This window comes from Mirounga leonina, unplaced genomic scaffold (assembly GCF_011800145.1).
Source record: "Mirounga leonina isolate KUSES-001 unplaced genomic scaffold, KU_Mleo_1.0 Mir_104, whole genome shotgun sequence".
NCBI classification, from domain to species: domain Eukaryota; kingdom Metazoa; phylum Chordata; class Mammalia; order Carnivora; family Phocidae; genus Mirounga; species Mirounga leonina.
In genome coordinates, this window is record NW_023270231.1 from 292,666 (window position 1) to 308,916 (window position 16,251).

The 16,251-nt window shown below is 43.2% G+C and overlaps 1 protein-coding gene across 4 annotated transcripts in view; it reads left to right on the forward strand.

The window, feature by feature from the left end:
- The window catches only part of GRIA1 (glutamate ionotropic receptor AMPA type subunit 1), a 296,932-nt gene that overhangs the window by 170,469 nt on the left and 110,212 nt on the right, over positions 1 to 16,251 (forward strand). For 3 of the 4 annotated variants that reach the window (XM_035012648.1, XM_035012639.1, XM_035012668.1), the window contains 2 exons: positions 10,669 to 10,830; positions 13,125 to 13,292. In XM_035012648.1, the coding sequence (XP_034868539.1) occupies positions 10,669 to 10,830; positions 13,125 to 13,292 (330 nt within the window). The remainder of the gene's footprint in view (positions 1 to 10,668; positions 10,831 to 13,124; positions 13,293 to 16,251) is intronic. The other variant, XM_035012657.1, reaches the window with a different exon arrangement.

The following is a 16,251-nucleotide window of genomic DNA, read 5'->3' on the forward strand; positions in this document are numbered from 1 at the left end:
TATATTTTTTGAGAGTCTCAATTTTTTGAAGATTTCGTACAATGTTTTTAAAAGGAATAAATTGTCAGGAGGACTTTTGCAGATCTGTAATTTATGGCTCTAGTTTCCTGCCTCTCTCTGCAGTCTGGGGATATCAAAACAAAATTCCCAAGCCACACTGGCTCCCTTCATCATAAGGGAGACACTGCTCCATTAATCTCAAGCACTCAGTGTTTGTAGCCTTTGTTCTTGCAAACCGTGCACACCTTGGCTGATTTGGACTAGTCCTTTCCATGCTCCAGATATGCAAGACAATATCTGCAATTGCTCTTTCAGAGTGTGCAACCTCTTGCTACCACCAGCTTAGAAGCAGAAGGGACAGATGCCTCAGCACCAACCGAGGCAGGAGGTTGGGGTAATGTGTAAATAGAAGGGTCCAGTCTTTACTTCTTACTGGTCCCTCTTTTTAAAACAGAAAAACAGATAATATAATGGAAGAAAGGAAAATGGAGCCCCATGAGCTGTGGGGCTCTAGGTGAGTACTTGCTATGTGCCAGGCATCATTCTAAGAACTTAACTATGTTATTATAGTTAATTCTCACCACAGTCATAGGATAAAGATAAAACAGAAATCCTTATTTTGCCGTGAAGGAGACTGAGGCCCAGAAAGTTTAAGTAGCTTACCTGTGGCCACACAGCTGGGAGGTAAAAGAGCTGAGATTTGAATCCAGGCTGATGTGTAATATGTGCTTCCTCTGGTTCACTGCCCTTTGTCCTCTGAATCTGAACCTCAGAGCATGTGTGTTTTCTGCTTAGAGGGTTATTTCCTGCACTTTTCACCTGACCAAAAGTCCTCTTTCAGGCTTCACTGCTTCCACTGGGGAGCCTTCCCTGAGCTCCAAGGTCAGGTTTTTTTCATTAGCTGCTCTACAATTACTTGGGTAATATTGGCCTTTCTCACTAAACCTTAAGTAACTCGAAAGCAGGGATCACACCTGTGATTCTTCTCTGTTTCATCCCTTTGTCTAGTATGTGCTTCACAATATTAAGTACTCACAGATGAATGAGAGCATGAATGAATAACTGAACTAGAATACTCCTTTCCCCATTCCCAGTAGATTTCAAATTTATCCGATGTTTGGACTTTCATTCGTTTTTCACCAAGCATTCGATAGATACTTACTGTATTGAGATCCTGTGAACACTTAAGCTGGCATTTCATCATAAAGTGGGCTTTCTGTAGTCTTCACTTGATCTTCCCTGGACAGGAAGGTTTGGATCAATGTAAAGGGAAGATGTGGTTGGTTTCAAGTCAGTCAAGAACTCCAGGCCCCACACTAGGCTGAATTTTGAATTGACCTTTGGTTCTTTGGCCCTGGCCAGGTGTCACCTCTGACTGCAGCCAGTTAGAACACAGTTAACATAAAGGCTCTGGGCGACTAACCAATACCAGGCCAAATAACGTATTCCTTTGCCCATGCATCAACAGCCCAGTCTGGAAACCTCCGATCTTCTGCCTCAAAGTGCCAGCATTTTATCCTAAACCCCTAGACTGAGAGAAGTTGCTCTCTGAGGCCCTGACTGGCTCTGACAATGCTTTGGCAACAAAGGACACCTGTGTGGGAAACAGGTACGCTTATGTGTTGGCAGATATCCAAGCGTACAGGTACCTGCCTCCCTGGTTTCAAATGCACTTGGGTAAGTTAACAGTACTGATTTTTTCCAACACGGATGGTGTTTTAGCTAATTTAAACACAGCTACAGCGTCTCACTGACTTTGCAGGAATCAGATAAGCCCACATGTTACCGGGGATTATGTAGGGTGAGGACACATTTAAGTTTTGGTTGGCTATAGTGACTAAAATAGGAAAATGTGAAGACCGTTATGCAGAGACATGTGATTTGAGGACAAAACTGAGTCCTCAGCTCAGGAATATTCCATGAATTCACATATATCCATATTCATATATACACACCTATGTGATCACAGAATTGCAGATAGAAGCTAGAAGAGCCCTTAAGAGAGAAATCACCTGGCTCAGAAGTTTCCAAACTTTTTAGTTAGAAGGCCTATTTTCAAATGGAATCTTGGGGAGAACCCCAGCATGTAAAACAGATAGGAAACAGAGCTGCTTTGGTAGAGGGAAGATAGGGGTCTAGGACCCATTCTTGTGCCTTCCCCCTTCCCCAACATGCTAACCTCTAAAATGCTCGCAACCTGGGAATAGTTTGAATGATCGTTGGTCTAGCCAATGCCCTTCTTTTGCAGATCAATAAACTAGTGCTGGGAGAGACAGAGACCACTGCCCAAGGGCAAACAGCTCCCATGGTTCAAAGATAGCACAGAACTTGTGTGGCTGTCCCTAAAACTCTTTTCTTGACAATTCTTATTTATGACCTCGTTCAGAATATACTACATGGAAAAAGTCAATGAAAAGCCCTCTTTAGTGCAGAGGACAAAAGCTAGGAGGTGACAGGATGCAAGCATGTACGAGAATCATGAAAAGGGTGAGCAAAGACGTTTACTATCTTTCTTTATTCTTCCGCGTGAATTGACCATCTGCGTGCTCCAGGTGCTGTGTTGCGGATATGCTGGGGACTGAGGCCCCGCCTCCTGGGAGCCCACAGTCTCTTAAGGCACGTGCAAAGGACAACCGCAGTCTCCGGGAGAGAGAGATAAGACGGGCCTCAGAGAGAGAGAAACAAAGAGCTGTGATTCGAATTCCAAGCAGCAGGTCGCGTTAAAGATGCTGAAGGCAAACATTGTGGTCTCCTGGAGACCTGCTAATTCCTTCCTACAGTAGAGATACAAGCCATTCCAGCCATTCATTGCAGGACAGGAGATGGAGGAGTCAGATTGACAGGACTAGTGGCGAGGAGGTGGGATGTACAGTGCTTGGATAACAGCCGAGAGTCTTGTTACTTGTTACAACTGTCGTCTCTCCCCATCATCAGCTGTGTGATACCGGGCAGAAGCTACTCCATTCAGTTAAGCCTCGGTTTTCTCATTTGCAGAATGAGAATGATAATAGTAAAATACCTGCTTCACAGGATTGTTATGAATATTAAATGAGATAATACAAATAAAGCCCTTAGCATTGTGCCTACTATGAAGTACAGGCTTTGATACATCTAGGCACTGTGGCAGTTGTCATATTTTAGCCAAAATCTGTCTTCCATGACTTCTGCTCATTCACGGATACTGGCTTGCCTTCTGGAGCCTCAGCGAATAAATAAATCTCGCACCTCTTCCCCATGACAGCCCTGCCGGGATCTGAATACATCCTCCGCTTACCCTCTCAGTTTCCAGTATTTTTCAGGTTGATTATCCCCACTTTTTCCAGCATTTCTAACGTAACAAGCCTTTTCAAACTGCACTTCCCTGTAACCATCCTCCCTCTGGAGCTGTCATCTAAGAATCTATCTGACAAGTGGGGGAAACTTGGCATGTTCAACTTGTGCCCTTCTGAGTATAAAGTACAGGTTCTTTGATTTATTCTAACATTACCTCTTCAGATCTCAAGGGGATGAGATGGAGGAAGTGTTCTTTCCAGTGGCCCAGGGCTTGTTTAATAAACCTTCTTCCTGGCCCCTTTCCTTTAACAATGCTGGATGCTCCCTCTTCCTTCTGACGGGTGTGGTGTCCACTCAAGCAGGATGATGAGGGCTGAACAGCTTGTACGTGACCCCCTTGAAAGAATCCCAGAGAAAAAGGAAATTTGGCTTTGAAGATAAAGCTTTTCATCCTCCAACAGCAGCGTTCCTGTACACCTGCCTCTTGTTCTCTCAGGTGTCTTGCCTGGCCCACGGCCTGGTTTTCAAGCAGTTCCAACAACACCTAACTTCTTTTGAGGCCATGATAACGATGATGGGGATAATAGCAAACGTGCACTAAACACTCACTATGTGCCAGACAGTTCAAGGTGCTTAAATGTATTCTTTTAAATCTTACACCACTTCTATGCTGTAGGTGCTATTATATCTGCATTTCGAAGACCAGAGAACTGTGCCTCAGAGAGGTTAAGTAACCAGGAAGTATGTATAATCAGTTTTTTTGTTTCCAGCCACACATGATAATTAATAGTCATGATAGCCCAGAGCCTCTTCATGATCCCGAAAGCATTTTCTAAATCTTCACAGCGACATGAAAGCATATCCAATGTAGTACAGTGTTAAACATCTCTCTAGGATATCATAATTATTTGAAATGGCTTTTCATTCTAATCCTTTGAAAATCATAATTGATGTTAGAAGGAATGCCTGTGTTAACTACTTGAGCACTTCTATTCCCATTCTATTCCAACAGCTGGTCAGCATTGCGCTGCTCCTACAATGACATATAACGGAGTCAGATCCTAACCCCAGCTAATCCCCTAACCAGCTATAGGGCCTTAGGCCTCTAGTGTCCTCTCTGGAGCTCACTTTCCCATCCGTACAATGAGGGGTTTGGTCTGATCTCCAACATCTTTGCATCAGGCATCAGTAAACTGTGGTCTATGGGTCAGTTCCAACCATCACCTCGTTTTGTTTGGCTCATGAGCTAAGAATGGTTATTACATTTTTAAATTATTGGAAAAGAATGATATTTCATGACTTGTGAAAATCATATGAAATTCAAATTTCAGTGTCCATAAATAAATTTTGCTGGGCCTCAGCCATGCTCATTCATTTACTATTGTCTATGGCTGCTTTCATGCTATAATGGCAGAGTTGAATAATTACAGCAGAAACCATATGGCCTACAAAGCCAAAAATATTCACAATCTGGCCCTTTACAGAAAATATTTGCCGACCCCCTGGTATGGATGTGGAGTAGGTGGGCACTAGTAGACTTTAGATAAATCAGAGGCTTGGGAAGCATCTAGCCAACCTTCAGAGATTGGTGTCAAGGAAAGAAACCTAGGGTGTTCAACCACAAATATTCCTTTAAGATAGAAAGCTGTACTGGAAGGCCCCTCTTCAGCGAGGTGAGTCATTTATTCAGGGCTATTAGCTATGTCATCCACACTGTCAGAGGTTCTTTGTCCCTCTCTGGGAAATCTGGCAACACCATCCTAAAGCTAAGCTCATGTGCTCTCCACCAGCAAGGCAATGGAACATGTTGACAAAGACGATAGATTTTATGGTTGGACCATGGTTTGAATTCTTGCTTGCTGTGTGATCTCGGGGGAGTTTCCAAAAGTCTCTGAACCACAGCTCTTCAACATAAAATTGGGATGGATACTCACTCAACTCATTTATGCAAATAAGCATCTGGTGCCTACTGTGCATGTTCACCTTTCAGGGCTGTTTGGGGGATAAAATAAGATGATCTATATAAAGCATTTAACAGAATGCCTGGCTCAGGATAAGAACTTGGGAAATGTTTAAAATAAATCTAGGGGTGACTGTTGACTAATTATTTCATTTTTCACTTTTAAATGACAGTAAACTCATTTTCAGAAGGCTGTTGAGATGAAGTTATGTAATGTATATGAAGTAGAACTTCGGCCATTATTGATGTTTTTGTTATTCTTATGATTCTCCTGAAGCTCTGTTGCAGTGGAGCATTTAACAGTGCCAGTGTTCTTGATTTCCAGACCAGGAGATAACAAAGGAAGTGGGGCTCCCTTAACACGTCATAACAAAGTTTCAATACATGGGACAACTTATCTTCCCTGTTCTGCCACTGCCACTCCCTCCCCACCTTTCCAGGGACTGACAGGTGATTCCTAACCATCAAGGTACATCAGAATTGTCTGAGGAGCTATTTTTATTTTTTAATAGTATAAAAAGGAACTTTATTCACATAGTAAAAAAGAAAAAATATTACAGAAGGGTATAAAATAAAAAGCAAACTCCCGTCCCCTCCAATCTCATACTTCTTAAAAATAACTATCTTAACATGTATCATATGATCTCACTGATATGAGGAATTCTTAATCGCAGGAAACAAACTGAGTGTTGTTGGAGTGGGGGGTGGGGTGGGAGGGATGGTGTGACTGGGTGATAGACACTGGGGAGGGTATGTGCTGTGGTAAGCGCTGTGAATTGTGCAAGACTGTTGAATCTCAGATCTGTACCTCTGAAACAAATAATGCAGTCTATGTTAAGAAAAAAAAAAGAAGAAGAAGAAGGTAGCGGGAGGGGAAGAATGAAGCGGGGGAAATCGGAGGGGTAGACGAACCATGAGAGACGATGGACTCTGAAAAACAAACAGGGTTCTAGAGGGGAAGGGGGTGGGAGGATGGGTTAGCTTGGTGGTGGGTATTGAGGAGGGCACATTCTGCATGGAGCACTGGGTGTTATGCACAAACAATGAATCATGGAACACTTCATCTAAAACTAATGATGTAATGTATGGGGATTAACATAAGAATAAAAAAAAGAAAGAAAAAACTATCTTAAACCTTTTCTGTGTTTGGTGATTCTGGTGGTTTCCTCCACATTTCTACATAATATGCCTAAGTCTCTTTTTCTTGATCAGTTTGAATCCCAGCTGTGACTCTCCATTAGAAAGATGATCAATCATCTCATACTACTCTGCACATCCAGTTCTCAATGTTTGTTACTTGTGCCATCATTTGGAATTATTCTAATGAATACCTTTATAATTTTAATACATTGAACCTTGATTTTTGATTCACCAGCATTAGAGCTTTATAAAAATACAGGTGTCCAGTTACCTCTCCAGGGCTACGGAATGACAGTCCTTAGGGGTGACTATTTTGCAAAAGCTCTCCAACGTATTCTGATGTGTCCCTCAGGTGAAGGACCTCTATCCTGAGAGCCTGCAGTACACCAGCCAGGTCATCAGTGCTTGAATGAGATAGTAGGCAGAGCATTCGTCTCATGTCACACATTCATCAGACACATGTGGGACAGTGTGAAGTGCCATGGAGGTGCCAAAACAGCACACAGGAGCATAGTGACACAACATCTCCAAGAGCTCACTTGTCACAAAGTGTATTTTTTTAAATTTTATTTATTTATTTATTTATTTATTTATTTATTTATTTATTTATTTATGAGAGAGCGCAAGGGGCAGAGGGAGAGGGACAAGCAGACTCCCTGCTGAGCAGGGAGCCCAACACGGGGCTCGATCCCAGGACCCTGAAATCATGACCTGAGCCAAAGGCAGATGCTTAACTGATTGAGCCACCCAGGTGCCCCAAAACCCTATTTTAGATGAGAAACAGAGTCACTCTATGAAGAGCAGCAGCTGGTACAGCTCTGCGGGGACAGTTGGAAGGAGCCTGGGTTTGGGAGACCTGGATTCTCATACTGAATAACTTGAACCATCTTGTGCATTGATTTTAGTTTTATTCAATAGTACAGTGTACAGAGCAATGGACTCAGTATTTTGGGGCATGTTATAAAATAGGCAAAATGGCTCAAATAGAGTGGTGACGATTAAACTTCATAGTTTAAATCCTTAATAAAATGTAATTAGCAGTGTGACATCCTTACACATATAATTAATATCACAGATAAAGCAGATAAAGAAAAATATTCTAAATGCCAAATGTTACCCAAGGTTGTTGGTTTTTTTTTTAATAAAATGGCAAAGAAAATTAGAAAATGATTTAATTAAACCTTGTTTAATGAGCATGCTCCAGGGAATAGAATGAGTGAGTTGAACTTTGCAGTTAACTGGTGGGCAAATAGTTAACGCATTTATTTCCCTTTCTTAGTCAAGAGCACTTGTCTATACTGTCAGAGTCCACTTTCTTGCATTATGGAGAAATCAAGCCTAGTCACTATAAAAGACTCATTTCTTAGTGATTAGGGACATTGTAGAGATTGAAGATTACCATTCCAGCATGAGATCTTACATGGGAGGGAAAATGCCAGCTATTAGATGAATATGCATTGTCTACAAGTTATTCCCTAATGTTGTTTCTTTTACCTGACATCACAGGTAGGAGTTTATCGTCCTCTGTTCATTCTTTCCCAGGGGAGCACAAGGAGTTCCGTTAGAGGGTCCCGTCAGTTTGATTAAACATAACTGAGGTTTGGCTCCATTAACCTTGTAGTCAGACATTCTGTGATGGAAGTGAGTGACATCTATGTTCAAATAAACTCTGCCATCCATTTACTGTGGCCCCCATCATGTTCAAGAGGGGGGCAGTTAGTACAAAATGCTCAGGAGCTGGTTATAGATTTTCAAGTGGTAGAAGATGACTCCAGGAGAGAATTTCCATTTGATTCTCTCAATAGTTAGTTTATGAACAAGATGTTCTTTTTAAAGATCTCTAAAAATGATGAGAAATTTCTCAACGGTGCTTTAGCTTTTAACCAGTGGTGGGATTTCTCTTAGATGGTATAGTGTCTTCTAGCATATATTCTGATTCCATCTGTACCAACAACTTGCTAGACCACTGTGCAAATCAGTAGACCTCTGCAAAAGTCTATAAACTATGGCTATGGGAAAAGTTAACCTGAGCTTCTCTTTCCAACCAATTAAAACTGTCCACTGGCATTTGCTGCCTGCTTATCATATTTCCCCTGCCTAATTAGCATTCTTGCTTGAGAAAGTCTCTGGTTTTTATTCTTTCATGCAGCAAATATGTATTGAGAATCTGATCTGTACCAGGCATTGCTCTAGATGCCAGGCTCCAGGACACATCAATGAACAAAATAGAAAAGGTCTGGAGAAACTTAAACAGGGCACTGAGAAGGAACTGGCTGGACTGGGTGGTGGGGTGACATTGGTTTCTTCTAGAAGCAGGACTTAAGACAAGGATTCAAGTACAGGTGGTTTCTTTGGATGCCAGTGAGGAATCTGGAAAGTTAGAAAGGGACAGGATGGCATCCAGTAAAGGTGCACAATCAAGACACGTACCCCTGTGGGAGCCTGATCCCTTAAGGGACCTCTAGACATTGATGTAGAACAGGTCTCAGAGTTGTTTCCACCTCCCCCCGCCGCAACTCTCTCACCTCCAGCCACTGGGGAAAGGAATCTGGAGTATTTTCCTACTAGCTTTCCATCTGTCATTGGTTGACTGCTTCTCTTGAGTGTATTAATTCCCATAGGGTTGAAGTAATAGGTATTTGTGATTAGTATAGAAACTGAAATATCAGAGGCGCCTGGGTGGCTCAGTCGGTTGTTAAGTGTCTGCCTTCCACTCGGGTCATGATCTCAGGGTCCTGGAATGGAGCCCCACGTCAGGCTCCCTGCTTAGTGGGGAGTCTGCTTCTTCCTCTCCCTCTGCCCCTCCCCCCATTTTCTCTCTCTCTCAAATAAACAAATGTATTTTTTTTAAAGTGAAATATCAGTGTATAAAGGGGAGTGGAAATGAGCAGGGTACTTACTGGCAGCATCTACCACAGGGTGGAAATTGGATCTTTAGGTAAGGGGGCCAGGAAAGACCTCTCTGAAGAGACTGCATGTTGGCTGAGATCCTAAAGACAGAAAGGAACCAGCCAGGGAAAGCACACTTCGAGGCAGAGAGAATAGCTAGGACAAAGGCTCTGAGGAGAACTGAGCTTGGGTGATTTATAAAATACAAATAATAAACAATCAGAACTTTGGAGGCACTTGGTGGGGGGTTGGGGGAGTATCTTTGAGTCATGAAGTTGTTCATGACTAGATCTTTTAAACAAGGAACTAGATAAGTCAATGAGAAATTAAGAGACTTGGACAATGTCATAGGACTTCATTGTATATACTATGCTACATATTTACTTATTATCTAGAATGTAAGCTTCATAAGAGAAGGAACTTGTTTTATTCACTATTAGAATATGCACTAGAGGTTCTCAAAAATTTTTGTTGAATGATGAGTAAAGACTTTCAGAAGACCTTAGTTCTAGTCCATGTTCTGCCACTGACTCACTGGATGACTTGGTGATCAATTCTCCCACTTTATCTCAGTTCCTTTATATGGAAAATAGACATAGAATTTCTACCTTATAAAGTCATAAAGTGAAACAAGGCCATAGATACGAAAGTACGTGCACTATGGAATATATTATACAAATACCAGGTTTCCTTTTTAAGTCAAAGACCTACTGAATTTGAATGAATTTTACCAAATGGGGAGGAAAGATTTATTCCTGGTAAAGGATCCTTTGTGGATGTTAGAACTGATCGGGCCTCACCGGGTAAAGAAAAGCTAGTCTGTGGTACAGGAAAGAGCACGGAGAGAGGAATGGTCAGAATCCAGACCAGAATCCTACCTCTTCCACAGACTTGCTGGTGACCTTGGGGAGCCCACAGGAGCTTGCTCCTGACGGACTTCAGATTCTTCTTCTCTCAAAAGGGTGGCGAATGTGGGTGGTAGTTAGTTCCCTCCTTATGTGTCTATTCTGTTCCATATTTGTGGCATCATAGTAACCCCACTCAGTCTGCACCACACACTTGACGTGCATCATCACATTGCTTTTTCTCCCCAACTTCCTAACCTTCATTATTCAGACAAGAAACCATCAGGCAACTTAGCCCAAGGTAGTTTAACTAATGGCTGTGAATAGCAGAGCCAGCACTTCAACCCAGGCACGGCTGGCTTCTGAGCAAATGCTCTTAACCACTGTGCTAACTGTATACAAACTAAGTGATGACCTTCAGAAGGAAGGGAGGCACATATGTCTCTCCATTCAGCCAGTTTCACCTTATGGAACACAATAGAAATCCTGTGACCCTCTAACATGATTAACTTGACTGATCCAGGCAGCATGTTCTGACTCTTTCCCCTCCTCCCTGCACAGGGTTTCATGGATATTGACTTAAACAAATTCAAGGAGAGTGGAGCAAATGTTACAGGTTTCCAGTTGGTGAACTACACAGACACCATCCCAGCCAAGATCATGCAACAGTGGAAGAATAGCGATGCTCGAGACCACACCCGAGTGGACTGGAAGAGACCTAAGGTGAGGGGACGGGCAGCAGACAGCAAAGGACCAACCTGGTCCCTTTCCCTGTCCCAGATTTCTGGGCAGTCTTAGACTTCAGGAAAGGATAGCTTTCTAAAAGGAGCAAGATAAGGAAAATATATACATAAAAATTAAGGGTATGCTATAAAGGTTGGACAACCCAGAATGACAATGGTTTAAAAAGATAAATATTTTGTTTTTCTCTTGTGTAAGCAAAATTCAGAAGTTAGCAATCTGGGGCTTGTATAATGGCTTCACAATTACCAAACACTCAAGCTTTTTCTATCTTCTTGTTCTGGTGTCCTCAGGATATGGCTGCTGCCTTATAGCCCAAAATGGCTGCTGAGGATCCAACCATTAACTCAGTATTCTACCCAGCAGGAAAGTGAAAAGCACAATGACTTCTTTTAAGAACCCCTTTCAGAAGTCACACAGATCTCTATTCACATGCTATTGACCACATCTTAGAAACCTAGCCCCAGCTAGCTCCAGGAGAAGCTGGAAAATGGTGTCTCTATTCTGGGCAGGGCCTCCATGTTGCACAGCTCCAGGAGGGATGCTGCTTGCATTCATTTCTTTGTGGATGGAGCCTTCTTGCATTGTGCATGGAACTAGCCCTTTATCTGGTCAGCCACATACCCAGCTAAAAATCAGAGAAATCTAAGCAATATCCAGCTCATCTCTGCCTCAGAGCATCAACTCCCAGTTATGCAGGGCATCTCCCTCTCACTCCCCAGCCATGAAGCTCTAAATCCTACAGCCAAAATCTATTTTGTTTGCTGTTCGATAATGGTTTAGAATAAGGAGAGCAGGTATTTTTTCTTTTCCATGTCAGACCCAATAGGTTGGCAGAGGCTGTGTGGAACACTGTGTTGAGGATTCTGAGGCCAAATTTGTTTATCTGGAGCAAACGGAATCCTTGGCAACTTTCTCTTGCCCCTCAATTTCTTTTTGCGAATGGCAAACCATTTAACTGAGATGCTTCTCATCCCACTCTTGCTCAAACTGATTTAGCAATTCAAAACTGAAGATTTATTTCCCATATGATTTCACTCATGTGTGGAATTTAAGAAACAAATGAGCAAAGGGTGGGGGGGGTGCGGGGAAGAGAGAAAGAGGCAAATCGAAGAACAGACTCTTAACTATAGAGAGCAAACTGAATGGTTACCAGAGGGTGATGGGCTGGGGGCGGGGCGGGGGGGGGGCGATGGGTGAAATAGGTGATGGGGATTAAGGAGGGCACTTGTCATAATGAGCACTGGATGTTGTATAGAAGTGCTGAATCACTAAATTCTACACCTGAAACTAATATTACCCGGTAGGTTAACTAATTGGAATTTAAATAAAAGCTTAAAAAAATGAAAATTCATTTCAATATGAGCTTAAGCAAACAAAATCACAAATGTGCTTTAAAGCAACGAACAAACCACATACCAATTAACATGTGAATACCCCGCCCAACTTCCAAAAGATTGACGATTATAAAAATAACCAAATGTAATACCTATATTTTTTCTTTTAAAACGTGAAAGAATCATAGTCAAAAACTGGAAAAATACTCATGCATTCATTCTACAACTCTCTGTTGTGAACTTAAAATGTGTCAGGGAACAAGCTAGGATTGGGGACAAATTAATGAAGAAGACAGACACGAGTTCCAAACTAGAAAATAGTGTCCTGGATTGTTAGCCTGCTTTGTTTCATCAATATCTTAGCCCCCTTTCAGGCAAGAGGGGAAAAATGGAGAGTTATCGTGAATAAGCACAAGGGGCAAGTGTGCAGGAGATAAACCTGCCACTTGTGAGGCACAATGTGGAAATAATTAAGAGCTTACCTTTCTTGGACTATTTTTTTTTTCTTTCACTGTCACAAGAGATAGTGGAGTAAATAGTTCCTCTTGGCTCCCAACTGGTGCCTGTAACACAGAGAAAACCAACTGGTTTTCCATGGACTGTATCAGAGCTATAGATGTGCTGCATTTAATCTACACATTCTTTTTCCAGTTGGAGCAACATTTTAAAATTGCCAGATTGCACACAAAAATCTAGAATTCTGGCTTCCCTTTGAAAGTCATAACTGGCAACACGGAACTCACAACACCGGCTAATGAGGGGAAGCAGCAACCCCCGTCTAAGGCACAGACCCTTCCTGGCTCACCCCTGCCCCGGACTCCCCATGCCCGGCCCACTGCTGCCATTCTCATTACCAGGATGCACTCTCCCAGACAGAGCTCCCACCTGCCTCCCTCTCAGCTCTCCCTGACACCTAACTGTCTCCATTCCTCCCACCAGTACACCTCTGCGCTCACCTACGACGGGGTGAAGGTGATGGCTGAGGCTTTTCAGAGCCTGCGGAGGCAGAGAATCGATATATCCCGCCGAGGGAATGCTGGGGACTGCCTGGCTAACCCAGCTGTGCCGTGGGGCCAGGGGATCGACATCCAGAGAGCGCTGCAGCAGGTGAGGCCGGCAGAGGCTGCCTCTTCTCATGGGAGCCTCGTAGGGGATGGCAGCATCACTTTCAGGTGGGAGGTAGCTATTTAAAAGAAAAGGTAGAGAGCGCGCCTGAAGTTTGGACAACCACTGCATTGTGTTGGTGGCTCTTGGCATACATGGAAGCTCATGTAGAATTTTTTTTTTTTTGTATGGAATTCATGGGGCACCTAGGTGGCTCAGTTGGTTAAGCAGCTGACTCCTGATTTTGACTCAGGTCATGATCTCAGGGTGGTGGGATCGAACCCAGCATCTGGTCCTCACGCGGGGAAGAGTCTGCTTCAGGATATTCTCTCTCTCTCTCTCTCTCTCTCTCTCTCTCTCTCTCTGTCTAAAATAAATAAATAAATCTTTTTAAAAAACAGTACGGAATTCCTGATAGTGTAAGAGCTGTATTTTCTGCTTAGGGATCATGCTGAAAAGGGAAGCCAGTGATTCTGCAGTTGGAAAGGGGACTTGAAATACATAGGGTTGAGACCCAACCATTTTATCAGTCTCCTGGAGACTCCTCACTCTTGCCCTGATTTTCTGGATGTCTTCATTACCTTTGCTCTCTGGGCACATTTCATGAGGGGACCCTGACAATGTTTCTCAGTACTTGTGATCCTATTTTCTTGCTTCTCAGCACTGCAATCGTCAATTTTGTTTGCCCTGAAGAACAGTTAAAGAACAGGGATAGAAAATGGTCATGGCCATTCCAATCAATTGGCTATGCAAAGGATTCTTAGGCTGAATCTAGTTTCAACAGGGAAGAGTATAAATATTCAATTAATGAGATGTCTGCTATGCAAGCAGGATGAGACAGTGGTACACGTGGGAGTGTATTTAACATTCCTGATTTGGAAGCTTCTGGGAGCTTGCCCTCAGCTTTATCACTCTCAGAGCTCCTGGAAGTCTCTTGAAGTCTCTAGAAACACCTCAAGTCCAGGCTCTGATTCTTGAACTACAGATGGATAGATAGCACCATATGATGCCTCTGATGCCTCCTGATAGAAAGGCTGTATTTCCAGAGGGGACCGGGCAAAAAGATTGTGCCAAATCAAAGGAGTGTCAGAGTATCAGGCACAGTGGCAAGCCCCACCAGCAAAATATTCAGATGCAGAGGTCACTCATGACCCACCTCCGCCCCATCCAGTAGACCTGCCTGGATAAGACCAGTTTTACTTTTAAGACTACATTCAACAGAAGGTGAATTGGGGCTCCCAGGGGAGGAGAGGAGCATTTTTGAATGAGGAAGAAATACAGAGCAAAGTGCACAGCCATCCCCATTTGTTTCCCAACCACACATGCGCAGCTCTAGCAATTTTCACGACCTGGAGAAAGAGAGGAGAAAGGAACATCACCAGCTGTTCCTCTGCTTGGATGAAGTGCCTTTACATGGAGGAGAATATGTCGTTCTGTCCTCTGGAATGAAGCTAAGCAGCAGCCCTGTAACTACAGGAGGAACACGCTAAGGGGTCCGCCAGCAGCCCTTTCTGCCCTCCCCTGTCTCCATGTAGGGTGGTACCTTCACTGGGCAGCAATAGCAGACATCGGGCAGTGACCAGATGATGGCCAAAGATGCAGCATCTGCCTCTGGCTTATTTAAAATGCTCTTCCAGACTCCACAGTCGAGACAGATTCTGTTTGCAATGTGAGACTGGTTTCAGAAGGTCCCGGGGACTTGCCCTTAGCTTCACCACACTTCCAACTCCTTTGCCTCTCCCATATTAATGCTGTCCCTGTCAGGAGGATATCCTTACGCCACCATGACAGTGACAAAGTCTAGGAGGTAATGTGTGTGGCAAGAAGGGCTCTGAATCAGGAGGCAAGAGAGCTGGGGTCCAAGGCCAGCTGGGCCCCTGGCTCTCTGAGTGACCTTGAATTACTCATTTCCATTTCCTACATACTTCCCTTTCTTTATCCATGACAATGAGAAAGATAGACAGACCACTCCCAAGTTTCAATTGGCTCCAAGCATTCTAAGTATCTTTTTCTCTCTTATGGTCTAAAGCACGTCTTTCTGATAGTCAAGTATACTCAATCTTCTGCTTCTGTCTTCAGGGGGACTTGGGAGGAGGCAAGTGCCTTAGTCAAAAGTATATGACCTCTTTTATATTGTCTTTGAATCAAGACATGTGTCTGCCTCCCTGGCACCCAGTCAGCTGCTCCCTGAGAGCCTGTTGTGTGTTCTGGTCTGGGGCAAAGTACTGGAGATAAAGAGAAGGCAAGACCTACCCCCAAGAAACTCTATTCAGCCTCTATTGGGGGGTAGCATGGGTGGTTGAGAACTAGCCATAAACATGAAACCCCAACATTCTGATCCTAAGATCGGCCGTTCAAATGGATCCTTTTTAAATCTTTGTTAAGATTCTACAATCACCAAAAATGAACAATCAGGACTTCATCAAGATAAAAAGCTTTTGCAGAGCAAAGGAAACAGTCAACAAAACCAAAAGACAACGAACAGAATGGGAGAAGATATTTGCAAATGACATAGCAGATAAAGGGCTAGTATCCAAAATCTATAAAGAACTTATCAAACTCAACACCCAAAGAACAACTAATCCAATCAAGAAATGGGCAGAAGACATGAACAGACATTTTTCCAAAGAAGACATCCAAATGGCCAACAGACACATGAAAAAGTGCTCAACATTCCTCGGCATCAGGGAAATCCAAATCAAAACCTCAATGAGATACCACCTCACACCAGTCAGAATGGCTAACATTAACAAGTGAGGAAAAGACAGATGTTGGCGGGGATGTGCAGAAAGGGGAACCCTCCTACACTGTTGGTGGGAATGCAAGCTGGTGCAGCCACTCTGGAAAACAGTATGGATGTTCCTCAAAAAGTTGAAAATAGAGCTACCATACGGTCCAGCAATTGCCCTACTGGTTATTTACCCCAAAGATACAAATGTAGTATCTGAAGGGGCACTTGCAC